At 50.1% G+C, this 27,742-nt stretch overlaps 1 protein-coding gene across 2 annotated transcripts in view; it reads right to left on the bottom strand.

Annotated features, from left to right (window-relative positions):
- The window catches only part of ECE1 (endothelin converting enzyme 1), a 119,728-nt gene that overhangs the window by 18,880 nt on the left and 73,106 nt on the right, over nucleotides 1–27,742 (bottom strand). For both annotated transcript variants that reach the window (XM_082372731.1, XM_082372730.1), the window contains exons 5-9: nucleotides 17,917–18,038; nucleotides 16,058–16,204; nucleotides 14,876–14,941; nucleotides 13,547–13,738; nucleotides 7,995–8,137 (exon numbers count right to left, since the gene is read on the bottom strand). In XM_082372731.1, the coding sequence (XP_082228857.1) occupies nucleotides 7,995–8,137; nucleotides 13,547–13,738; nucleotides 14,876–14,941; nucleotides 16,058–16,204; nucleotides 17,917–18,038 (670 nt within the window). The remainder of the gene's footprint in view (nucleotides 1–7,994; nucleotides 8,138–13,546; nucleotides 13,739–14,875; nucleotides 14,942–16,057; nucleotides 16,205–17,916; nucleotides 18,039–27,742) is intronic.

Raw genomic sequence — 27,742 nt, 5'->3', positions numbered from 1 at the left:
GAATCGGAGGGGCAGGAAAGGAAGCTCTGGCCAGCTGGGCCAAGGTCTCCATGAATGAGAGCTCTCACTGCCCCCACCTCCAGGGCACAGAGAACCATCTGTGGCTGGTGTCACCTTTGCAAGCAAGTCACCTTCACACATAGATATAGTGATCACTATGGTGAACATCCAGCCTCAAACTGGAACCAATCTGAATGTCTGACAACTGGGGAATGGTGAGTAAATAATCATATTTATACTTGATGGAATATTATGTAGCCATGAAAAATGAGACCTGCAGAGGGTCTGGGATGATATGGGGAAGGTGCTTATGATAAAGGTCAAGGGAAAAGCAGACTATACACGTGTTCACAATGATGGGGAAAAAAGGAACCATGTATTAGAAAATCCATCTCTTGCTCTCTCTCTCACATACATGCTTCTCTCTACAAACACACATACACATCCCATAAGATCAACATGAGTGTTTTGGGTAATTTCAATTTTTCTCTGTAGTTAAAAACATTTCTGCAACAAATCTTTACAATTAAAAAACCATAGGAGGAACCAAGATGGCAGAGTAGAAGGACGTGCTCTCACTCCCTCTTCTGAGAACACCAGAATCACAACTAGTGGCTGGACAATCATTGACAGGAAGACACTGGAATTCACCAAAAAAGATACCCCACATCCAAAGACAAAGGAGAAGCCACAATGAGACGGTAGGAGGGGTGCAATCACGGTAAAATCAAATCCCATAACTGCTGGGTGGGTGACTCACAGACTGGTGAACGCTTATACCACAGAAGTCCACCCACTGGAGTGAAGGTTCTGAGCCCCCCGTCAGGCTTCCCAACCTGGGGGTCCGGCAATGGGAGGAGGAATTCATAGAGAATCAGACTTTGAAGCCTAGTGGGAATTGATTGCAAGACTTCGACAGGACTGGGGGAAACAGGGACCCCACTCTTGGAGGGCACACACAAAGTAGTGTGCACATCGGGACCCAGGGGAAGGAGCAGTGACCCCGGGGGAGACTAAACCAGACCTACCTGCTAGTGTTGGAAGGTCTCCTGCAGAGGTGGGGGGTGGCTCTGTTTCACCGTGGGGACAAGGACACTGGCAGCAGAAGTTCTGGGAAGTACTCCTTGGCGTGAGCCCTCCCAGAGTCTGTCATCAGCCCCACCAAAGAGCCCAGGTAGGCTCCAGTGTTGGTTGCCTCAGGCAAAACAACCAACAGGGAGGGAACCCAGCCCCACCCATCAACAGTCAAGTGGATTAAAGTTTTACTGAGCTCTGCCCACCACAGAAACAGTCAGCTCTACCCACCACCAGAGCCTCCCATCAAGCCTCTTAGATAGACTCAACCCCTGGAGGGCAGACAGCAGAAGCAAGAAAAACTACAATCCTGCAGCCTGTGGAACAAAAACCACATTCACAGAAAGATTGACAAGATGAAAAGGCAGAGGGCTATGTACCAGATGAAGGAACAAGATAAAACCCCAGAAAAACAACTAAATGAAGTGGAGATAGGCAACCTTCCAGAAAAAGAATTCAGAATAATGATAGTGAAGATGATCCAGGACCTCGGAATAAGAATGGAGGCAAAGATCGAGAAGACGCAAGAAATGTTTAACAAAGACCTAGAAGAATTAAAGAACAAACAAACAGAAATGAACAATACAATAACCGAAATGAAAACTACACTAGAAGGAATCAATAGCAGAATAACTGAGGCAGAAGAACAGATAAGTGACCTGGAAGACAGAATGGTGGAATTCACTGCTGCGGAAGAGACTAAAGAAAAAAGAATGAAAAGAAATGAGGACAGCCTAAGAGACCTCTGGGACAACATTAAATGCAACAACATTTGCATTATAGGGGTCCCAGAAGGAGAAGAGAGAGAGAAAGGACCAGAGAAAATATTTGAAGAGATTAGAGTCGAAAACTTCCCTAACGTGGGGAAGGAAATAGCCACCCAAGTCCAGGAAGCGCAGAGAGTCCCATACAGGATAAACCCAAGGAGAAACACGCTGAGACACATAGTAATCAAACTGGCAAAAATTAAAGACAAAGAAAAATTATTGAAAACGGCAAGGGGAAAACAACAAATAACATACAAGGGAACTCCCATAAGGTTAACAGCTGATTTCTCAGCAGAAACTCTACAAGCCAGAAGGGAGTGGCATTATATACTTAAAGTGATGAAAGGGAAGAACCTACAACCAAGATTACTCTACCCAGCAAGGATCTCATTTAGATTTGATGGAGAAATCAAAAGATTTACAGACAAGAAAAGCTAAGAGAATTCAGCACCACCAAACCAGCTCTACAACAAATGCTAAAGGAACTTCTCTAAGTGGAAAACACAAGAGAAGAAAAGGACCTACAAAAACAAACCCAAAACAATTAAGAAAATGGTCATAGGAACATACATATCGATAAGTACCTTAAACATGAATGGATTAAATACTCCAACCAAAAGACACAGGCTCGCTGAATGGATACAAAAACAAGACCCATATATATATAGGCTGTCTACAAGAGACCCACTTCAGACCTAGGGACACATACAGACTGAAAGTGAGGGGATGGAAAAAGATATTCCATGCAAATGGAAATCAAAAGAAAGCTGGAGTAGCTATACTCATATCAGATAAAATAGACTTTAAAATAAAGAATGTTACAAGAGGACTTCCCTGGTGGCGCAGTGGTTAAGAATCCGCCTGCCAATGCAGGGGACACGAGTTCGAACCCTGATCCGGGAAGATTCCACATGCTGTGGAGTAACTAAGCCCGTGCGCCACGACTACTGAGCCTGTGCTCTAGAGCCCGCGAGCCACAACTACTGAGCCCGCGAGCCACAACTACTGAGCCCACGTGCCACAACTACTGAAGCCCGCGCGCCTAGAGCCCGTGCTCCGCAACAAGAGAAGCCACGACAATGAGAAGCCCGCGCACTACAACGAAGAGTAGCCCCCGCTTGCCACAACTAGAGAAAGCTCGCGTGCAGCAACGAAGACCCAACACAGCCATAAATAAATAAATAAATTAATTAAAAAAAAAAAAAAGAATGTTACAAGATACAAGGAAGGACACTACATAATGATCAAGGGATCAATCCAAGAAGAAGATACAACTACTGTAAATATTTATGCACCCAACATAGGAGCACCTCAATACATAAGGCAACTGCTAACAGCTATAAAAGAGGAAATCGACAGTACCACAATAATAGTGGGGGACTTTAACACCTCCCTTACACCAATGGACAGATCATCCAAAATGAAAATAAATAAGGAAACAGAAGCTTTAAATGACACAATAGACCAGATAGATTTAATTGATATTTATAGGACATTCCATCCAAAAACAGCAGATTACACTTTCTTCTCAAGTGTGCACGGAACATTCTCCAGGATAGATCACATCTTGGGTCACAAATCAAGCCTCAGTAAATTTAAGAAAATTGAAATCATATCAAGCATCTTTTCTGACCACAACGCTATGAGATTAGAAATGAATTACAGGGAAAAAAACGTAAAAAAGACAAACACATGGAGGCTAAACAATACGTTACTAAATAACCAAGAGATCACTGAAGAAATCAAAGAGGAAATCAAAAAATACCTAGAGACAAATGACAATGAAAACACGACGATCCAAAACCTATGGGATGCAGCAAAAGCAGTTCTAAGAGGGAAGTTTATAGCAATACGATCCTACCTAAGGAAACAAGAAAAATCTCAAGTAAACCATCTAACCTTACACCTAAAGGAACTAGAGAAAGAAGAACAAACAAAACCCAAAGTTAGCAGAAGGGAAGAAATCATAAAGACCAGAGCAGAAATAAATGAAATAGAAACAAAGAAAACAATAGCAAAGATCAATAAAACTAAAAGCTGGTTCTTTGAGAAGATAAACAAAATTGATAAGCCATTAGCCAGATTCATCAAGAAAAAGAGGGAGAGGACTCAATCAATAAAATTAGAAATGAAAAAGGAGAAGTTACAACAGATGCCGCAGAAATACAAAGCATCCTAAGAGACTACTACAAGCAACTCTATGCCAATAAAATGGACAACCTGGAAGAAATGGACAAATTCTTAGAAAGGTATAACCTTCCGAGACTGAACCAAGAAGAATCAGAAAATATGAACAGACCAATCACAAGTAATGAAATTGAAACTGTGATTAAAAATCTTCCAACAAACAAAAGTCCAGGACCAGATGGCTTCACAAGTGAATTCTATCAAACATTTAGAGAAGAGCTAACACCCATCCTTCTCAAACTCTTCCAAAAAATTGCAGAGGAAGGAACACTCCCAAACTCATTCTATGAGGCCACCATCACCCTGATACCAAAACCAGACAAAGATACTACAAAAAAACAAAATTACAGACCAATATCACTGATGAATAGAGATGCAAAAATCCTCAACAAAATACTAGCAAACAGAATCCAACAACACATTAAAAGGATCATACACCATGATCAAGTGGGATTTATCCCAGGGATGCAAGGATTCTTCAATATATGCAAATCAATCAATGTGATACACCATATTAACAAACTGAAGAATAAAAACCATATGAACATCTCAATAGATGCAGAAAAAGCTTTTGACAAAATTCAACACCCATTTATGATAAAAACTCTCCAGAAAGTGGGCATAGAGGGAACCTACCTCAACATAATAAAGGCCATATACGAGAAACCCACAGCAAACATCATTCTCAATGGTGAAAAACTGAAAGCATTTCCTCCAAGATCAGGAACGAGACAAGGATGTCCACTCTCACCACTATTATTCAACATAGTTTTGGAAGTCCTAGCCATGGCAATCAGAGAAGAAAAAGAAATAAAAGGAATACAAATTGGAAAAGAAGACGTAAAACTGTCACTGTTTGCAGATGACATGATACTATACATAGAGAATCCTAAAAATGCCACCAGAAAACTACTAGAGCTAATCAATGAATTTGGTAAAGTAGCAGGATACAAAATTAATGCACAGAAATCTCTTGCATTCCTATACACTAATGATGAAAAATCTGAAAGAGAAATTATGGAAACACTCCCATTTACCATTGCAACAAAAAGAGTAAAATACCTAGGAATAAACCTACCTAGGGAGACAAAAGACTGTATGCAGAATACTATAAGACACTGATGAAAGAAGTTAAAGATGATACCAACAGATGGAGAGATATACCATGTTCTTGGATTGGAAGAATCAATATTGTGAAAATGAATATACTACCCAAAGCAATCTACAGAGTCAATGCAATCCCTATCAAATTACCAATCGCATTTTTTACAGAACTAGAACAAATCATCTTAAAATTTGTATGGAGACACAAAAGACACCGAATAGCCAAAGCAGTCTTGAGGGAAAAAAACGGAGCTGGAGGAATCAGACTCCCTGACTTCAGACTATACTACAAAGCTACAGTAATCAAGACAATATGGTACTGGCACAAAAACAGAAACATAGATCAATGGAACAAGGTAGAAAGCCCAGAGATAAACCCAGGCACCTATGGTCAACTAATCTATGACAAAGGAGGCAAAGATACACAATGGAGAAAAGACAGTCTCTTCAATAAGTGGTGCTGGGAAAACTGGACAGCTACATGTAAAAGAATGAAATTAGAATACTCCCTCACACCATACACAAAAATAAACTCAAAATGGATTCGAGACCTAAATGTAAGACCGGACACTATAAAACTCTTAGAGGAAAACATAGGAAGAACACTCTTTGACATAAATCACAGCAAGATCTTTTTTGATCCACCTCCTAGAGTCATGGAAATAAAAACAAAAATAAACAAATGGGACCTAATGAAACTTCAAAGCTTTTGCACAGCAAAGGAAACCATAAACAAGACAAAAAGACAACCCTCAGAATGGGAGAAAATATTTGCAAACAAATCAATGGACAAAGGATTAATCTCCAAAATATATAAACAGCTCATTCAGCTCAATATTAAAGAAACAAACAACCCAATCCAAAAATGGGCAGAAGACTTAAATAGACATTTCTCCAAAGAAGACATACAGATGGCCAAGAAGCACATGAAAATATGCTCAACATCACTAATTATTAGAGAAATGCAAATCAAAACTACAATGAGGTATCACCTCACACCAGTTAGAATGGGCATCATCAGAAAATCTACAAACAACAAATGCTGGAGAGGGTGTGGAGAAAAGGGAACCCTCTTGCACTGTTGGTGGGAATGTAAATTGATACAGCCACTATGGAGAACAATATGGGGGTTCCTTAAAAAACTAAAAATAGAATTACCATATGATCCAGCAATCCCACTACTGGGCATATACCCAGAGAAAACCGTAATTCAAAAAGACACATGCACCCCAATGTTCATTGCAGCACTATTTACAATAGCCAGGTCATGGAAGCAACCTAAATGCCCATCGACAGACGAATGGATAAAGAAGTTGTGGTACATATGTACAATGGAATATTACTCAGCCATAAAAAGGAACGAAATTGAGTCATTTGTTGGGATGTGGATGGATCTAGGGACTGTCATACAGAGTGAGGTAAGTCAGAAAGAGAAAAACAAATATCGTATATTAACACATGTATGTGGAACCTAGAAAAATGGTACAGATGAACCGGTTTGCAGGGCAGAAGTTGAGACACAGATGTAGAGAACAAACGTATGGACACCAAGGGGGGAAAACTGCGGTGGGGTGGGGATGGTGGTGTGCTGAATTGGGCAATTGGGATTGACATGTGTACACTGATGTGTATAAAAGTGATGACTGATAAGAACCTTCAGTACAAACAAACAAAAAAACCCACTAATACTAAACTGTCTTTGGGTTATTTGTATGGAAATATGTTAATATAAATGTTTCAGACATTAAATGAAATTTGTAAAAAAAAAAAAAAGATCCTGCATGCCACAAAGAAGATCCCACGTGCCGCAACTAAGACCTGGCACAGCACAAATTAATTAATTAATTAATTATTTTAAAAAAAGTATTAAGCTTTCAATGTTCCTCACAGTATTCAAAATAAACTTCAGATTTCTTCACTCAAAACATAACAAAGCAAAACAAAACAAAAACCATAGGACTTCCTTGGTGGTCCAATGGTTAAGAATCTGCCTTCCAACGCAGGGGACACAGGTTCAATCCCTGGTGGTAGAACTAAGATTCCACATGCCGGGGGGCAACTAAGGCTGCGCGCTCTACAGCCTGCATGCCACAACTAGAGAGCCCACGTGCTGCAACTAAGACCTGACGCAGCCAAATAAATAAATAATTAAGTTAAAAAAATTTATTTATTATTTTTGCCTGCGTCGGGTCTTCATTGCTGCACGTGGGCTTTCTCTAGTTGCGGCGAGCGGGGGCTACTCTTCATTGTGGGGCATGGGTTTCTCATTGTGGTGGCTTCTCTTGTTGCGGAGCACGGGCTCTAGGTGCACGGGCTTCAAGAGTTGTGGTGTGTGGGCTCAGTAGTTGTGGCTCGCGGGCTCTAGAGCTCAGGCTCAGTAGTTGTGGTGCACAGGCTTGGTTGCTCTGCGGCATGTGGTATCTTCCTGGACCAGGGCTCAAACCCGCGTCCCCTCCACTGGCAGGTGGACTCCTAACCACTGCGCCACCAGGGAAGCCCACTAAATAAATATTTTTTAAAAATCATAAATATTAACTAAATTATTAGCTAACATTTACTGAGTCCCATTCAGTGTCAGGCACTGTGTTAAAATACTTCACACAGATTATTTCACTCAGTTCTCTGTATTTGTATCCCCATTTTATGGATGAGGAAAATGAACCCGAAAAAGGGAAAGAAACATGCCCAAGGCTACCAAGCTGGCGGGCGGAGGAGCCTGGGTACCCTGCAGCCTCTCACAAAAGCCAGCCCAGAGCCCATGCTCCTAGTCAGTGTGGCCCCCGTCCTAGCTGAGGAGAGGGGCCGTGTGTGACCAAGAGGCTGCCCACGAGAGGCCCATCCCAGGCGGCCGGGTGCCCTTACCATTTGTCTGTGTTGTTGATGAGGGTGGAGACCTGGCTCAGGTACTCTTTGTCGTAGACGACTATAGGCTCGGATTCATTGATCTCCACGGGGTAGAAGATGGTGTTGAGGAACGGCAGCCAGTTGATGGCGGGCGCCAAGGCCTGGAAGGGAAGCAGACAGCGTGACTCTGGCTGGGCTCTTCTCCTCAGAGACCAGGACTCTAGGTCGTTCTTCTGAAGAAGGCGCCATCAAGTCCTCACCGCGGACAAAGCAAAGAGCTGGGCGCTGGCTGACGGTGCACTGGGCAGATGTCAAACCCAGGCTGGCTGACTGTTGTCAGAGACGCTGTACATAAAACTGTAAGGCACCAAACACCAAACTGTAACTTGAAATGGAATAAGAGGAGACACAGTGACAGCAGCGGCAGCCACTGTTGGTCAAGCCCCTCCAGTGCCAGGTGCCACCATCAGTGACACACATCTTCTCTCAGTTGGACCTCATGACAAGCCTAGGTGGTAGGTACCATTATCCCCATTTTACTGATGAAGAAACTGAGCCTCAGAGGGGTCTGTAATGGATGTGTGTAGAATCTGGAGCCAACTTCCTGGGTTCATACGCTTTCTAGCTGTGTGACCTGGAGTAAGTGGATGAGCCCCTCTGTGCCCTCGGGATCTCATCTGAAAAGTGAGGCTCATCATCATCATAAAACCCACCCCACAGGGTTAGTGTGAGAATTAAACAAGTAATCCTGTCTGTTCTACTCAACATGTGGTCCTGTAACATCAACTAGATTCTATATGATCAGTCTTCTGTATGATTGGTAACTACAAGAATAACAGCAGTAGAGTGCATAGAATTCTCTGGTCCACAGCAGGTCTTTCTCAGCCATGGGATCTGGAAAAGCAAGCATAGGATGATAACCTCAGCAAGAGAGTAAAAGCCCTCAGCTCAGCCGATGCCCACACAGGAAGCCAGTCAGCTCTATTTTAAGATAATTTAAAAGGAGCACCTGCACACAACCCTCCCCACAGAGGCACATGCCACTTTGCATAACTCTCAGCTCCCAGAGGGCTGCACTTGCCCTTGGCCCGCCTAACGGCAGCCCCACTGCATAGAGCTCCCATCTGTCTGTCTTCGGGGTCTCCGCGTCCACAGCCAGGAGTTCCATTTCCCACCAGGCAGCCTCCAGCCACGCGAGCTATTTCTCACGGTTCCAATTACTGTCTTGTGAGTGTTTTGATGACCAAGTGGCACAACTTTAAAAAAAAAACTGTGGTAACATAAAATTTACCACCTTAGCCATGTTTAAGTGTACAGTTCAGCGGCATTAAGTATAATATATTCATGTTGTGCAACCATCACCACAATCCATCCACAGATTTCATCTTGCAAAACTGAAACTCTGAATCTATTAAACAATAACTCCCCCCATCCCCCTCCCTCGCCCTAGGCAACCACCATTCTACTTTCTGTCTGTGAACCTGACTACTCTATATACCTCATCTAAGTGGATCCGTGCAGTATTTGTCCTTGTGTGACTGGCTTATTTAACTTAGCATAATGTCCTCAAGTTACACAGCTTCTGAATGGACTGCTCTAGTCCTATTTTCCCCATATGTTCTGTTCTTTTCAGTTCTTTTCAGTCCTGTAGCTTTACAGGATGCAAGGTTTTTCAGGACTGCATATACTGTTACAGCAAAACTGCCTGTAATGTCAATGGTATCTGGTATTTAGCAAGCACTCAATCAGTGCTAGCTATTATAATCATTGATTAGCTATTATAATCATTGCTCAAAGCCTCCCGAGAGTGGTCCTGGGACTGATTCCAAATTCTGTTCTTTGTTCCCTTGAAAATGGGCAAAATGCAAGACAAATAAAGGAAGCGAGAGATGCCTTATAAATGGCCTTCATACGGGAAGATCAATTAAGAACGTAAAATCAATCTGTGACATCAATGAATCTATAACCTGCTGGTAAATACTTATAATGTTCTCAGTGACAGAGGCAGCCATAAAAACCTCCCACTTGACAGTCTCTCTGGTTTTAAAGGGCAGCTCAGCTGCTGGGGAACAAGGACCTCAAAGGACTGAGGAGGGCAGGTCCCGTGGGCAGTGGTGTGCTAGTAAACATTTAACAACTGGCTCTCAGTGATGGCGGATAATTTGCATTGCCACCATGACCTATTGCAAACTACCCACAGAGTTAGGAAGAGCTGTGCCCAGTGGGCCCCAGTACATCCCCACCTGCCTGGCACCAAGATGAGCTGGGAAGAGCCCTGTTTTGGAGAAGACCTAGATTGGGGTCCCCACCATGAACCAGCTCTGGACCTCAAGTCACTTTGCAGCCTTTCTCTCAAATGGAGACAAAAATCCCTGCCAAGGGTGGGCTGCTCTGTGCCTCTCGGGACAGCTTATGCAATAAATCGAGCTTCTTTTTTCCCCTAACTTGTCCATTCCTCCCTCTCTTCCTGGCAGGAGCTCCTTAAGCAGGTGACCTCTGGGGCTCCCCATCAAATTTCTGTGGCTGCAAAACTTGAAGGTGTCCAGGTGAGATGGTCAAACAGGGCTCAACACTTAGAGCCACCTGACAGTGTGACCTGCTGGCAAAGCCCCCCGGGAAAATCGCCAAGTTTACAAAATGTCTCTGTTTATACAATTAACAAGAGCTTCATAAACTGCAGGTGATTGGAACTCTCTGATCAGGGTACAGATATAGGAGATGATAAATCCCCGTGTACTTAACACAAGCCCTGTTCCTTTAGGGAGAGCAGGTGTTCTGTGCAGGCAAATTCCCACAACTCTGAAAACAGGGTGCATGTTGAATACCAGGATTTTCACATTTTCAGTCTTTACTGCTTTAGTGAACACCTAACTTAAACCCGAGTGCCTGGGTCCATCTCCATGGAGACGGCTCTTTTAACCAACCAGGACATTCCACTTGTGACTCGAAGCCTTTGGGGCACACAGATGAGCTCTATTTTCCACACCCGCAGCCAAAGAGTACCGCTGGTCACCAAGCACCCAGCTCAAGTAGGCTTGCAAAAGTGGGAGAGGAAAGAGGATGCCCCCAGGCTCTATCTCAGCTGAAGAATTTAGAGCAGAGGATGGGGCTCATTCCCAATCAACTTTTGGTGTGGAAGGTCCTAGAAAGGAACAGGAAGGTCCTCAAGCCTCTAGAGAAGCAACAGAAGGATGTTTGATTCATGGGTCTGAATTCAGACTCTGCTGCTGCGGGCTTGCCTGGAACCACTGTGTATTCCTAGAACCACACTGTGAAAGGCTGGGGCGCCTTTCCCTGAGCCTCCTGGAGTCTGGGAAGAAAACCAAATTTCCAGATACCAGGGAACAGAAAGACATTCTCTGTCCAACGGTGGAATGAATCAAATTGGTTTAGGGCTGGCGACGTGGGCTGTCATTACGGATGACACAGGAATAATACTAAGATCGATTACTGTAATATGTTCGAATTGCATGTCAGTTTACAAGATGAGATCTCATCCTTTGCCTTATCTCACCGTCATGCAACCCCATGGGCAGGGCAGGCCAATTCTCATCCAGGACACCAGGCTTCAGGGGTCCAGGAATTCTTTAAACACTAGACATAATTCTTTTATATGTAACCATGTCCATTTCTTCTGGGAGATGCGCCACAGTTTTCAACCTGTCCTCAAAGAATTCTGTGACTTAAAGTTAAGAACCACTGCCCCTTATGAGGACAGGGGCTGTCCCTCATTTGTCTCAGTGTTCTGCAACGGAGCAGGTGTAAATGAGCAAGCAAAGCCCATTTTACAAGGAAGGAAACCAAGGCTCAAAGAGGGGGTTATGTGACTTGCCCAAGGCTCGCGGTGGGGCTGGGCCAGAGCAGTCTTCTGACTCCAAGCCCAGGACTCACACAATTCCAGGCTGCCGCCTCTGCTGAAATCCTCCCCACCCTGGCAGCTCTGTAGCTGGGAGGGAGGAAAAGCCTTTCCTTGCTTGCTTGGAAGAATAGAGCAAAAGCAATGGTGAAAAGACATCTGGGGGCAGAGCCTGGAAACCACGCTGGGGCAGATGTGCCCAGGGCTACTGTGCTTTCTCGGCCACTCTCGGGCTGTCAGTTGGCTTCGTGGCCACTGCAGGGGGGAGAGGGACTGCTGGAGCCCTTCTGGGCTGAGAACTGGGCAGCTGGAGCAAACCAAATCATGTTGCACAAACAGCATCTCCCTCGACTTCCTGGCCTCGGAGCGGAAAAACAGTGCCAGATGGTGCCCAGCACAGGCTGCTGATCTCCATAACAATCCACTCAGCACCACTCCCCCTGATGCCAGCTTCTCTGGGGACCTAAAGGGCAGCTGGCACCCAGAAGGAGGCCAGGCTCTCTTGCCCTCATCCCCAGCCTTTGTGTGGGCTGCACCTCTGCCTGGGACACTCAGTCAGCCTGGCTCTTGCTCACTTATTCATTAGACTCACCCTCCCTGACATAGCTCTGCCCCTGGCCCCAGTGCCCTGCTTCTTCTGCCCAAAGCACTCGGCAATGAGATTGAGCTTGTTTCCTCGTTGGTGTCCCTTACTCGCCTGGAAGCACGTCAAGAGCAAGGCCCCAAGGTAGCCCCACAGACACTTGTTGGAGGGAGGGATGGAGAGAGAAAAAGGGGTAGGGACCTAGGTGTTCTTCCCTAAAGCAGCAGAAATGAGCCAAACTCTAATGGATGGGCAGGACTCGGCTGGGCAGAGGAAGAGTGAAGCCTCAACACAGGTGGCCTGGACATTCTTCCTAGCAGGGAAGCATGGCCTAGCCAAGCATTCCTGGGCGATGGCAGGAAATAGGAAGATTGACTAAGGCCATTCTGCTGATTCCTCTGTGACCCCAGAGCCTGGGGGAAGGCTAGACACCAACATGCCATGAACTGGAAAGAAGGAACTGGCAGGCAATCAACTCACTACCTGCAAGTCCCAAGCAGCCACCAGGGGGCAGGCTTTGGTAGAGGCTGACCTACAGAAGAGACATCGACTTCTCAGAAGGGTACACCCAGTGCAGAGAGCGTCACAGTTCTGACCCCAACCCTGTTACAGCTCCAGGAGGTCACCAGGGGTCGTGGTCAGAAGCAGAGCTCCAGTGAGCCAAGCCTGAGTCCAGGTCCCAGCTCCCCTGCCACTTAGGAGCCTAGAGGCCTCGAGCACATCACCTAACCTCCTGGCTCGGAAAAGGGAGGTGACATCAGAACTCAACCTTCACGTTTACTGGCTGTGCATCAGGCTTGATGTACTTGAGCTTGAGAGACTGGAAATGCCCAATCAATGTGAGCCAGTATTATCACGACCACAGAGTCTCCCCAGGTGGCTGCGGTTTCAGAAAAGCAGACTGGCATAGGGCAAGAGACTGGCTTTGGCTGGTCCCTGGCTATGTGGCCTTCAGCAGGCAACTCTAATTCTCTAAGCCTCAGTTCCGTCTGTGAACTGGGGACAGCAACCATCCCTGCTTCATGGGGTTGCTCTGAGGGTCTGGTGAATGGGGTGTAAACACCCCAGTCCAGTGCCCTCCATCCTGAATTCTGTGCTGCCTCAGCCTCCGCGTCAGCAGAGCTCAGCTACCTGCAGTTCGGCTGCCGTCACTTTGTGGTAGATGAGCTCCTCGTCCCGGCGCTTCTCCTGGGGGATGGTGATGTTGGCCAGCGCTGTCTCAAAGTCCAGGATCTGCTGCATCTGGGGCCGGATGGTGTCCTCGTCCCCTCCGCCCAGCAGCTTTCCCAGCTGGACCATGTAGTTCAGGTATCCCATCAGCACCTGTGGGACCCAGCACCCCCATCCGTCAGTGGCTGCTACCCACTGCCCACTGGACAAGGGGGGCAGGGCGGGGCAGGCCAGCTGCAGCCCCGTGCAGGGAGCCACGGGGCTGGGGGGTTTCACCCAGGACACCCGCTGGAAACCAGCTTCAAGAATGGTTTTGGCAGTGCACCCCTTCACTGGTTCCCCATGGCCCTCAGGATAAAGCCCACAAAGGTCCCCAAGTGGGTTGGTCCCTGCTGTCCCAGCCCATACTCTCTCCTGGACGCTCATCACATGGAAGCCACCAATGGGGCCATCGCTCAGTTCCTGGAACGCACTTCTGATCCACCCTTGCTCTACCAGGCCCCCAGATTTGAATTAGGTCCCCAGGTTACTTTCTCAGCTCACCCTTCCCTTCTCACAATTTATCATCGTGCCTCTAATCGGGTGGTTAGTTACTCAACATCTGCCTCCCCTCCCAGACTCGAAGCCCCATGGGGCAGGGACCAAGCTGGTCTTGTTCACCACTATCTCCCTAGCATCAGGCACTTGGTAGGCACTTGCTCAATACAAGTGGGTGGGATCATGAATGGACAGTCGACGAACCTCAGGCCAGGTCTCCCTAGGACATCACGGGAGGCAGCCAGGGGGAGGGAAAGGTGTGGGCTTTGGAGTTATCGGATCTGGATGAGAATCTCAGCCTCACCACTGACGACTGGCTGTGTGACCTTGATAAGGTCACTTAGCATCTCTGAGCCTTATTTCCTCCTCTGTAACAGGCCAGGTAAAAATAATACCCATGTGACACATAAGGCGAATGAAGTTCAGAGATGTTCAGTATATGCAGGGTTACTGGGAAGGCCAGAGGTGATGGGTATATAAGGTGGTGGGCGTTATCATTGCCTCGCTCTAGAATGGGGACAAATGACACCTGTCCCCTGTGCCCATGGTGCCTGAATATGCAAGAGCCTTACTCTAGAATGGGGACAAATGATACCCTTCCCCTGCCTGGGACTGCCAGGTAAGCGACACCTCTATGCTCCTCTAGCTTCAAAGACCCGCAGAGGTGTGTACACTGAGGGAACACCAAGGGGGACGAACCATGGAGAGAGGTGGTCTGGGCGGGAGCCACTCTCTCTGAAGAGGCACACCTACCTTCTCATTCTCGGTTTTGTTCAGGTAATAATCCCTCGAGGGTAAGCCCAGGCCAGACTGGTCCACCTGAAGAGAAAGGCGAGGGTGAGAGAGGATCTCCCGTTGCGCACGCACACCTGCGCACACACACCTGCGCGCGGTCTCCGTCCGCTCCAGGGACAGCAGGCACATGGCAATGGAGGAGCAGCTCAGGCCCCAGGAGGAGCACAAGCTGGTAACCGAGGCCACCCCTGGGATGGGCCCCCCAGCGAGGGGACAGACACATGTCGGGCTACATTCCTTCCTACACATGTGGTCAGCCGCGGGGATTTGGGGCCCTTCTGAAGGTCAGATGGAACCACCCTCCTCTTTAAACTCCTTCTAGCCTCGGCAGAGCACTTCTGCTTCATTAAACACTTCCCAAGGTGGTGAGCAGTCCAGAGCCACTGTCACCTTGGTCAAGTTGCCGAACCTGTCTGATCCTCAGGTTCTTTACCTGGAAAATAGGGGAACTATCAAACCCGCAGAGCTGGAATGAGGATTCAAGGAGAGAGTGCCAGTGAGGGCCTTGCTGGGTGCTGGGCAGGTAGGGAGGGTCAATCCCTGATAGCTCCTATCAGAGCCTGGGGCCACACCTTGACATACCTAGAGTAGGTGTTGCTATAGTTCATCTGACTGATAAGGAAATTTCATCTCAGAGAGGTTGAGGCACTTGCCCATGGTCACGCAGTGAGTGAGTGGCAGAGGTGGGTGGGAACTTAGCCTTCAGGACCCCCAACCCGGGTTTCTCGCTTCTGCATCTGAGGGTGGGCAGACCAGGGCTGGGGTCCCCTGGGTGTGCTGATACTCAGTCTGGGGCAGGCTCTGGCAGGAAGAGGTGGACTCAAAGCTACTCCGAGCAGAGCCACAAAGGCCAGAGACTGAGCTGGGGTGACCGGGAGGTGACTCCAGCTGTGCCCAGGACTTGACATCACTCCTGGGACCCACAGTAACCAATCAGAACCCCAAAGATTCACCTGTGCTGCAGTGACCCCCACCTACCCAAGGAAGGCAAGCCTGCCCTTTCACAACTTGCCTGCAAAAATCTCACAGTTGGGAGCCTCCAGAAATAACCAAGCTCAGAAACCAGAAGCCTGTCGCCCAAGGGCAGCTCTGCCCTCACGGTCAGGCCCGGCCCTCTCCCCGGGCCTCCAGGCCCCTCACCTGGATCACATTGCTGCTGGAGTTCTTAGAGTCGGCGCTGACATAGACGGAGAAGAAGGGCGAGGTGCGGTAGTGGGACGTCACCACCTGCAGCGTGCCCTGGAAGTTGTCCTTGTCCCAGGGCCCCGTGATGTTCCAGCCCCCGAGCTGTGGGGAGGGAGGGGGGCCGGGGAGGGGATGAGGCGGTGTCGGGGGAGACCGGGTGTGGATTCTGACTCTGCGGCTGACTTGCTCTGTGACCCTCTGCAGTCCTCTGACCTCTCTGAGCCTCAGGAGTAAATGAAAGGGCTGGTCTGTCTTCCTTTTTTTCTTTCTCTCTCTCTTCCTCCCTCCCTCCCCCTCCCTCCCTTCCTCCTTCCCTCCCCCTCCCCTCCTCCTTCCCTCCCCCTCCCCCCCTCCCCCCTCCCTCCCTCCCTCCCTCCCTTCCTTCCTTCCTTCCTTCCTTCCTTCCTTCCTTCCTTCCTCCCTCTCTCTCTGTCTCTCTCTCTCTTCCTCCCTCCCTCCCTCCTTTCCCTCCTTCCTTCCTCTCTCTCTCTCTCTCTTCTTCTGGCCGTGCCATCTTGTGCAGCTTGTGGGATCTTAGTTCTCTGACCAGGGATTGAACCCACGCCCCCTGCAGTGGAAGCGCAGAGTCCTAACCACTGGACCGCCAGGGAAGTCCCTGGTCTGTCTTCATTAGGGGTTTCTGACCAGTCATGAAAACATATGGCGGCCGCTCCCTAGGTGGCTGGGGATGGGGATGGGAAGGAGACTTTTCCTGTACTCTGTTCACTTTTGCATACTCAATCACATGAATGTAATTCCTATTAAAGCAGAAATTCAATTGTGCCTATAAAAAAGGGTCCTTATTCTTTAAAAGTTTGGTGAGTTAAGGTCTACCAGAGTTTCTCTCCGAGTTGGGATGCTTTTCATCTCCTCAGTCTTCCCTGGTTGGGCATGTGCTGGCACGTGGGGCCTGTGCCAGCGGGGAGGGGCTGTCCCATCCCAGATGCCCACAGCTCCCCACCCTGCTGCAGTGCCTCCCCTGAGCCCACCTAGGAGGCGGGCCTCCGGGGAGCAGGAGTTCCCCCGAAAACACCCATGGCCACCCTTCTGTGTGCACTGGGCAGCACGGCCAGCCTCGGGCGTCACCCCCGACCCCCAAGTCCATCCAAGGCTGACTGGAAGGTGCCCAGGAAGAAGAAGCCTCATTCTGCACAGGGTGAGGGGGGGCCCAGGTCAGCGTGGCCCCCCTCACAGGGAGGGCTCTGTTTCTGATCCCAGACTTTCTGTTGGTCCTTCCAGAACACAGCCCCCCTCACACACAAACATGCCCGCTGAGGAAATGGAAGCAGCAACGTAGAGAAACATCTTCCCTGTAAATAGGGCCCTTGTCCCACTCACAGACACCCAGAGACACATGCATGTGACAGACAGCCCCATACAAATACATCCAGACATTCCCACCTACACAGAGATGTGCATGCACACACACACACACACACACACACTCACTCAGACAACCTGACACACGCCAGCAGACAGACTCCATGATCCAGCTGGGCGAGGTGGCTGGAGGTGTGAGGTGGCTGGGCCCTGGTGGCAGCTAAGAGCTGGGGCAAAAGCCAGGGGGACAGGCTGGTGGCAGGGGCAGGAGGAGATGGGGGAAGGGGGAAGGGAGCAGGGGGCAGGGGTAGGAGATGCGGGGCAGGGGGCAGGCGTAGGAGATGGGGGACAGGGGGCAGGGGTAGGAGATGGGGGACAGGGGCAGGAGGAGATGGGGGGCAGAGGCAGGAGGAGATGGGGGAAGGGGGAAGGGGGCAAGGGCAGGAGATGGGGAAGGGGGTAGGGACAGGAGGAGATGTGGCATAGGGGTTCACCTTCTCGATCAGCTCCATCAGGGGTTTGGCCTTGAGCTCCTCAATCCTGGTTTCGTTCATACATGCACGGTAATATACCTGGGCCTTCCTTTCTGCCTCGCTCACACTGGCCGTGGAGTTTTCTGGAACGACAAGGGACAGCAGTTTGCAACACGCCCCCATTTGCACACTGGGTGGCCCTGGGCGAGTCCCTCTTGGAGCCTCGGTGTTCTCAGCTGTGACAAGAGCTGGGACTTGGGCCCGTGAGCGCAGGTGAGGAACCGCCGCGGTGGGTGTCTGACCGCCGTGGGCAGACTTGAGGGCTCCTCATTCGCTGAGCACAGGTAAGGAGACTGTGCTTCTCCCCCTCTGCTGGATGGGTTCTCAGACGTGCCCCTGGCCTGGCAGCACGGGCCACCCAGCGGGAGGACAGTCTGCTTTCCCTGCCGGCCAGCGTGTGACCCAGACACCCCCGGCCGGTGCGTGCGACAGAGACCTGTCTGGTTTTTTTTTCAGATCCCAGAGAACCTTTCTTGTGGTAAAGACAGGGCTTGGACGGAAGCTTTAAGGCCCCGTTCATTACAAACTGACTCTCCACTTCTTCCTCAGAGGGGCCGGGCATGTTCATCAGACTGAGAGCTGACTCAGAGGCCCTTCACCGTGTCCCTTCCCATCCCCCACAAGCGGCATTTCAGTCCCTGGCAGCGGGAGCCTCTGTCCCTTCTCCTTGTCCTTGGTGCCCTGGCCGGGATGCCGCCGCTGAGGCCACGCTCCTGCACGGGCACAAGTGGGGGCAGTGTCCCGTCTGCAGCCAGCGAAGGTGATGGTTTCCTGCTGTCCAGGGCACAGAGGATCTGCTTTTCTCTCAGAGCCCTGCTCCAGACCCCCACCCCGCCGGGCCCCCGGTTCCCTCTGCTCCCGCCATTCATTTTGCCGCCCCGCCCCGCTTGGGGAATTCCTCACTGCTCTGGCCACTTTTCCTCACTTCGTTCTCATCCCTCCTGGACCCTGAAACCCCTTCCTTTGCTTCCTTTTCCGGCAGAGCTTTATCCATTCATTCACTAAGCGGGTACTAGCTGCGCACTCTGTGTTAGGCTCTGTGCCAGCTTTGGGGACAAAAAAGACAACGTTCTTGTCTCCATGGAGCTTCCTTTCCAGTGTGAGGACACAAGTAACAAACAAGTAAACACATAAAGAAAAAGCTCCCCCTGGCCTTCTGCATAGGATACTGTCAAACCCCACTCAGCCTTCAAGGCCTCTCAGAGGCCATCTTGCCTATGAAGCTTCTCCTGAGAGGTTCATTCACGAAGGGCCTCAACCCTGAGCACCTACTGGGTGCCAGGCACTGGGCTGGCCACTAGGTTTCTTGGACACGATTAAGACCCGCTCCTGCCTCCAGGGAGCTCATGGTCAAATGGTGACACATACATGCAAAGATATGACCTCAAGACAAGATAGTGCTTTGACTAACGCAAATGGTTCTGGAACCCAGAGAAAAGTCACGCCCTTTGATGGAGTGGGGAGGGGCGGGGGGGGCCTTTCTCCAGAGGATGTTCTACGATTTGAGCTGGTTCTGAAAGATGAAAAGTTACCCACCAGGTAGAAATGAGGGGAAAGGGTACTGGGTTTGGGGGGAGTGGACAGTATGAGGAAAAGCAAGGAAGCATAAAAAGGCACGGGAGAAAAGAAATGTTTGGTGTAGCCTGTTTCAAAAGGGCTGGAGTCATTTCCTGACCAGCCTAATTAGCTTTCCCAGCCCCTCTCCCGAGAGCTCCTCTGCCCCCCAGTTCTTACCATGAACAGCATCATGGGTGTCAATGGTCAGAGAGCATCAGCCCCCGTCTTGCTGCAGTCAGGGTGACAGCCCTCAACAGGGGATGGGACAAGCCTGGGGCTAGTTGAAGGGAGATACAGAGACAGAGGTCCAGGGGCCTGCGTGCCGAGGATCTGTGGAGGGTACACACAGCCCTGGAGACCACAGGCAACCACTGCTGAGCCCTGGGAACACCCGAGTGTCCCCCAGACCCTACTGGAGCATGAGAAGAGCCTTCTGGAGGGGGAGCGCAGACGTGGGGAGAGCTGACTTCGCCCTGCTCCTCAGACTCACGAAGCAGAACATGAGGGAAAGCAGAGCCCCTCCCAGGGGCCTCGTTTCTGTGACAACACCCGCCCCCAGCAGCTAGGCTTTATTTATTTATTTATTTTCCACATCTTTATTGGAGTATAATCGCTTTACGATGGTGTGTTAGTTTCTGCTGTATAACAAAGTGAATCAGCTATATCACCTAGGCTTTTGAAGAATCATCACTGCTCACCAGACTCCAGAAGCAGCATCTGACTCTGGCCATGACCCTGAAATGCCAGGCCAGTGTCGGGGGAGGCGTGTTCTGTGTGCTCTGGCCCACGAAAGGGCCTGGCATCTCCCTCCTCCATGGCTCCAAGGCCACCGAGATAAGAGGCCCAAAGAAAGACTCCCAAGGAACAGCCTGGCTGTGCCGATTACAGCGAGTTCCAGGCGGAACCCCCGTTCCCCGACACCTGTACACAAGCCCCATATGATCGCTGAGAGGAGGGGGAATGCATCGCCTCCCTCTCTCCTTCACTGTCAAGGTCAAACTTCCTTCCTCTCAGCTCCACACCCTGGCTGTTACCTCCGCTTGTTTCCCCACAAATGTTTAGTAAGTTCTGAAGGTTTGGAGGCTGCCGGGCTGGGTGTGGGGAGGCAGCAGGCAACACGGCCACGGGTCTGCCCGCACGGGGCCAGCCTGGCGGGCCAGGCAGACAGCAGTGCAAGCATCGCAAGGCATCTGATTGTACGTGGGGCGACTGCCATGAGGAGAAAGTGCAGGGGGCCTGGAGAGGATGGCAGGGGGCGGCCTGGGAACTCCCTGCCGGAGCCCTGGGGATGAAGGACGAGTTGCACGTGGAGTGTCGGTGGGGGCTGTGCTGGGGCTGCCTCACTCACTAGTGCACGTCCTCGTCGCCCCTGTTCCCCCAGCACCGGCGTGCACACGGCGGCCCTTAGCGACACTTGATGAAAGAACAGAGCTCAGGGTCTGCTTCTGATGAGGAAGGATGCCCTATCTGGGGGATGAGCCCGGTACCGCTGGAGGCTTGCACGGGGAGGAAATGAGGCAGGCTGGGCAGGAATGGACAGGAGTGTGAGCCCCACCAGGGGTTAGCATGTGTCCTCCCCCTCCCTCACCCCGGCTTCCCAAGCTGACGCCGGCTGGGGCAGGAGCCCCAGGAACAGGTAAAGCTCCTCCCCTGCCCCACCGCCGCCCTCTGGCTCCTGTGCCCATCGGGACAACCCATGGCACATTCTCCACCTCCTCTCCTTCCTCCTCACTCACAGGGCACCTACGACCTGGCAGGCTCCTTGGGGGACAGGAACCGAAGCGAGATGGCCAGGTAAGAGGCCGCTGCAACAGACCAGGTGAGCGATGGAGCGATGGTGGGGGCTTGGGCCAGGGTGACAGCAGAGAAGGGGTGAGAAGCAGGGGAAACGTGAGAGAAATAGGAGTCAAGATGCTGTCAGGCTTCCTCGGCCTGAGCAAGGGGGTGCTAAGATGCGGAAACTGGGGATGGAGGGTAGGCTCGGGGACTGGAATAAGCGCTTCGGTTTTAGATGTTTTAAGTTTGAGATGTCTATGAAACATCCAAGTGGAACCCTCGGGGGAGTTTACAGAGCTGCTGTCTTGAATACTTTCAGTTCAAATAGGCACTGGAGTATACACATTCCTTAAAATTGCCTAGAAGGCCCTATAGCATGCATTCTCAACTGGGGCAATATTGCTCCTAACGGCGGGGAGAGAATTAGTTCTTGGATGGCAGAAACATCTTACTCTTTTTTTTTTTTTTTTTTTTTTTGGCCGCACCGCGTGGCATGCATGATCTTAGTTCCCCGACCAGGGACTGAACCCATGCCCACTGCAGTGGAAGTGTGGGGTCTTAACCACTGGACCACCAGGGAAGTCCCCAGAAACATCTTATTGTTTTTATGCATACATACAGTCCAGAAACAAGCATACAGTAGTATATCTGTGGTATTAAAATTTTAGGGAGGGAGCAGTCATTAAAAAAGGTTGAGAGACACTGTCCTGGATGATCTGGGCCCTGCCACCTCCTGGCCACCAGCTCTAGCCTGTCTTCTGTTCCTTCCCTCTCGATTCCATGCTCCTACCGCAGGGCCACCGTGCTCACTGTTCCTCCTGCCGGCCACACTCTTCCCCTCACATCCTTGTGGTCTGTTCTCTCCCTTAATTCAAGCTTCTGCTCAAATGTCCCCTTCTCTGCAGGCCCATCCTTCCTGATCACCGTGGCTACCATGACCTCCCCCTTCTCTGGCCCTGCATCCTACTTGATTTTTTTCAAGGCCCTAACTGTTCACAACCATGTTATCTATTAACTCATGTATTTGTTTATTGTCTGTCTCCCCTGTGAGAATGTAAGTTCCACACACAAAAAAGACTGTCATTCCTCACAGGATCCTAGGCACCTAGGGATGCTGGCACACAGTTAGTGGACAGTATGTAACTGTTGAGAGAATGAATGAAGGCGTGTCTGGGAGTGACACAGAGAAAGGCATCCATCACTTCAGCCTGAGGGAGGAGGCTGGGTTTCAGAGTGAAGTCAGGCACAGTTAATTTTCTCCTGAGGAAAAGCTTGGTTTCCTTTAAGACACCCCCCGACCGTGTTTACTTCTCAGAAGTAGGGAGCAGCCTAGGAGGAATGGATAGGGCAGCATCAAGGACCCAGCAGCGGGCCACATTTTTGAGATGGTGGCACTTCCAGGGCCCCAGTGGTCTGGAAACAATCTGGCAGCCCAGGACCAGATAATAGGACTTCCAACTGCCTGGGTACTTCCTTTTAGGGACCCCAAATTCCAGAAACTTTCTCAGTCACTTCCCCAAAGTCCCCGAGAGGAAAGATAGCATAGCATTTAATCGGCCTGCTTCTTCCTCTGGGAGTTTTTACTGGAACACCATTTCCCACATCACTCCTGGGGAGAAACAAATGCTCCAGCAGCTGGGAGGCTACAGAGATGGGGGTTCCTGGGATTCTGTGGCACTGCCCCCCCTCTGTGCTGCAGCCAGACCGGCTGGCCAGGAGCCTGTGGGGCCCCGACTCCACATCAGGGCAGGACGAGCGTTTGTTTTAGATAAAACCACAGACACAATTCAGACAGTCACAGGGCTCAGGAGCCCCATCCGGTGAGGGTAAGAGGGGGCGCTGATAAGGCAGTGCCTTTTTCTGTAGAAGAACAAAAATCATGATAAGACCATTCCCATTTACTGGTGACTACTGCTCGTTAGGCTGTGTGCTGGGATCTTTTCATCACCACACTGACACCCTGAGGTGGATACGGTCACCCCGTTTCATACAGAAGGAAAACGAGGTCCAGGGAGACGAAGGAACTCGCCTATGGAGGCAGAGCTAATGGGCGGCACGCCGGAATTTGAACCCACGCATTTTTAAGCCTCCCGGAGAAAATGAGCTACTTCCTCTGTGTGTGGGTATGGTTGCATGTGTGTATCTTGTCACAGCCGTTTCCACCAGTGGGTGCCAATTTATAGGCAAGAGGCTGGGTGACCGGTCCAAGGTCACACCAGTGAGTGGCTGAGGCCAGAGCAGAGGCCTAAGCTCTCTCTGCTTCCCTTTCCTCTTCTGCAGGTTGGCTTGGAAAACCAGAGGTAGATCTGAAGCAGTCCAGCCACCCCTAAGAAGCCCCGGATACCCACTCCCATCCTTGGATCAATTTATCAATCAGCCCATCTCACCACTCCCCAAACATGAAAGAAAAAGAAAGGCCTGCTGCTGCAGGCGTGATATTGGATAGAAAGCATTTCAGATGCAGAGCTTGTCCGTAGAATTTCCAATGTGTACAGGAAGATGAAACTACATTAGACAGTAAATATTGGAAAAACAGATCAAAATGAAAATAGAAGAGATGTCACAGGGTGACATGATTAACTGCCAAGTCACTGACATGGACAAATTTAATGCTACTGGAATGATTCTGTTTGTATTTCTCAGGGAGACCGGTGTCAGGAGTGGAAGAAAGGGAAACCACTAACTTTTTCTTTATGGAATCTGTGTTACTTGAATTGTTACAACAAGCAGGCATCAATTTTTTTTTTGCGTGATTAATCTTAGAATATAAAATGTAGTAAATATGACAAGTACACAAAACATAACTGTAGCTCAAGCCTGGAGAGGCCCTTAGGTATCCACAGAAGGCATAACGGGAGAAGCAGGTTTGACAAAAGTCTTGAAGGACTGGGAGGGGGTGAGGTAGGTATTCTAGATGGCAGAATAGTCTGTGTTAAAAGCATAAGCTGCAAAGCCTAAGGCAAGGCCCAGCCAAAGGGGTGACGGGTCCAGCTGTATCTTTCCTCTAATGAAGTGAGGACACTCTTGTCTCCCCAAAGCCTACGAGGACAGCCCAAGCTGTCAGCTTGGGTGGATGGCAGAGTGTCTTTTGGGAGAGGCATCTGTGCCTCATGCAGCTGAGGTCACCCCCCTCCAGCCAGCAGGCAGCCAGAACACGCCACGGTGGCCCTTGGCCCAGTTCAACCCACCTGCTACAGATCTGCCTGGATTTCCTCTGAGGGCGCCAGAGTAAACTCACTGTTCACAGAAAGAAGTGGCTTGCCCAAGGTCACATGGCAAGCTGATGGTAATAGCTGTCCTGCCTGGCCAGCTGACACAATCCTTACTGGCCTCTGACTTGTCCTTCTTCTCCTAGAGAAGCCGCCCCCCAGGCCAGCCTGGACAGCGGGGCGCCCCTGTGTGCTCCAATCCCCGCCAGCTCCAGCTCCCTCCTGAGGCCTGCTGGCTGACCCCTTTGTCTTGGGGGAGCTGAAACCAGCCTGGCCTTAAGCCCAAGAATGCACTGGCCCACATTCCTGCATATTTTGGTCACCCACTCACCTACTTCCTGCCTCTTCGGGAGTTTCCAGGTATCAAAGTCCCAGGTATCAAGGCCCATAAGTGAGGCGCCGTATCCAGACCGGTTTCCGGGAGTGAGCCCGGGGAGAGGGGTTGCCAGGATATGCCTTGTGGAGAAGCTCTCGGTCACTACGACATGAGGTGACCCCAACTACTGTGTTCATGAGGTCTCGGCCAGGTCTCACCTGGCCTGGAGAACGAAATCAAGCAGCCTTGGGGGAAAGGAGGTTGGCCAACCATACTTGTGGGCTGCTCTGTGACCTCTGTGTGCACAGCAGAATCAGTAAAGAAAGAATACAGGTCTGAGGCCTCACAGATCTGGGGCTGAATCCCAGCTCTACCATTTCCTAGGAAATATGTTTCCTCTGTATTTGTGAGTCTCATCTGTAAAATGGGCACATACTCCATGGCGTGAATAAAATAATACAAGTAAACAACCCAGCATGGTCATGGATACACCCTATCCCTCCTTTCCTGATAAGAGGCTCTATCAGTGCTTCTATAAGAAATAAAATAAGCAATAATTACTCTTTCTTCAACCACCCAATTAATCCTTAGAACACACCTGCCAATGCTCGCAGTTAGTTCCCACTTCATAGGTGAAGGGCTGAGGCAGGCTGAGCAGCCTCTCTGTAGTCACACAGCTTGTAGGGAGATGTCTGGGCTGGAGCTCACCCACCACCACTGAGAAGGGCAGTCCTACTCTGCCGAGCACCTACTAGGTGCCAGACTCTGTGCTAAGCACTCTGACCCATCACAGTGAGACAATACCCAGAGTAACCTTGAGGGTTAGGTGGCACCGTTATTCCCATTTCACAGATAGTGAAACTAAGTTGTAGAGAAGCCGGGTCACTCGTCCAAGGCCACACGTGATAAGCTAGCATGCTAGGGCTCGCTCCTGATACCACCAGGCCCCGGCCCCGGGGCCAGGGTTCTGGCTGCTCCGTGCCCAGCTCAGTGCACTCCCCCACCCCTACCTTGACCCTCAGGGACAGGGGGGATGTAAGGCCAGGGTCCAGGACTCCTGCCAGCAGGGTAGGGGAGGGGGATGGGCTCGGTCCTGGCCTAGACCCAAGGTCTTCCTGATAAGACCCAAGATCCGCCTAGAACCAGCAGGATCAGGACCCATGGGAGTCCTACACAACGGCCAGTTCTGGACCTGACTGGGGAGTTAGAGGGCCCGTCTGCCTTTCTCCCCCATCCCCTCTGGGTGCTAACTGCTTCCCCTGGCTGGAGTCCCTCTTCATCCTGGACTGGCAGGGTGTCCTTGGCAAGCTTAACTTTTCTCAGGTTCCTCATCCATAAAATGGGAACCACAGTTCCTAAGTCCCAGGGTAGCTGTGAGGATTACGGAGGCAGTGGATATGACGAGACTGGTACAGAGCACGGCACATAGCAGACACTCAGCAAGTGCCAGCCTCTTTCCTTCTTTCCTTCAGACTCTCAGAGCTCCGTGCTTCCTGCAGGCTCTCCCCAACAAGATGGGCAGGGAGCCGTACTGCCCCTGGCACCTGGTGGAGGTGGTGTGGGACAGGGAAAGGACACGTGACCAGGAGTCAGGCAGTCCCAGCTCTGCCACCTGCTAGCCTGTCTTGAGGAGCTCTCTGGACTTCAGTTTCCTCGTCTATCAAGCGGGGTGAGCAACAGTTTCCTAGCTCCTACCCTACAGCGTCACATAGGGTGATATCTACAAAAGAGCTCTGTAAACCGGCAAAAAAAAAGTACTGGGCAAAGGTCAAGGGTAAATAATAATGGTAACACCAACACAGACAGCAGCCACCACAATACACCTGGCCCAGGTAAAGCGCTTTAAAGATATCTTCCCATTTAATTTTCCAAACCTGGAGGAGGCATGGTTCCCATTGTACTGATGAGACAAGAGCCCAGAGAGGTTATGTAACTGACCCAAGATCACACAGTAAGTGGCAGAATCAGGACTTGAACCCAGGTCCTGGTGACTGAAGCAGAGGCACTAGCCCATCTCATTATCCTATCTGGACTGTTTTCCTGCTTTGGTTGATGGTCCCTGCCCAGTCCCTGGCTGTGTCTTTAGGTGCTGGGGAAGGAACATCCCTGAGTTCCAGTCTGGCTACCACAGACATGTTTGCCTTTAGCTCTGAAATAAAAGGCTGGGTCCCCTTGCAAAGGCACCCGGGTAGCATAAAGCACACAGAGGGCTTTGCTGTTCCTGACATATGGGGTTCCCTCAGCCCCGCCTTCACACACCACCTGGCTCTGTCTCTCAGGGAGACAAGCAGGCGGCTGCCAGGGGGCCCTGCCCAGCAGCTGCTGGGGGCCAAGAAGTGGTGGGTGGGTTTCACCCTGCAGCAGCCACGCCCCCTGGAGCTGAGGTGGGGAAAACAAGCAAAGGTCTCTTTAACCTAGTTTGCTTATTTCCACTTTCGTCTTAAAGACACAGTTGCCTGAAATTCATAATCATCAAATTAGACTCTTTTCCTATCTCATGGGAAGGTTTCTGTCCCTTTGGGAAGATCTGCCCCCTTTTAGGTATCTTTTTCAATTTACCTACTTTTGAGTATCAAGATGCTTTTTTTTTTTTTTTTTAAACTGAATAAGTATTTGTCAAATCTAAGTTCTGTCATTGGTGGATTAATTGACTGGCTTTTCATGACCTAGCCTCTCTCAGCATTTAGTCCCAGGATGGGGCAGGGGTCAGCAGGAGACAGGTATGGTGAAGGTCTCGGCCCTGAAGGGTTTAAGTCGGGACCTCTATAAGTTACAGCACAGGGTGTTTTGATTCCACATGGAGAAGCACCCAACAGGCAGATGTTAATTCAACAGACATTAACTAAGGATACAACTTCAAACAAGACCAACATGGGATTCTAACCTGAGGATGAAACAGCCAACAACAAGGTCAACTAGAGGTGCTGAA

Source organism: Balaenoptera borealis, assembly GCF_965194805.1.
Source record: "Balaenoptera borealis genome assembly, chromosome: 1".
Lineage (NCBI taxonomy): Eukaryota > Metazoa > Chordata > Mammalia > Artiodactyla > Balaenopteridae > Balaenoptera > Balaenoptera borealis.
The sequence above is the reverse complement of the archived record's forward strand: the minus strand, read 5'-3'. Positions and strand labels throughout refer to the sequence as shown.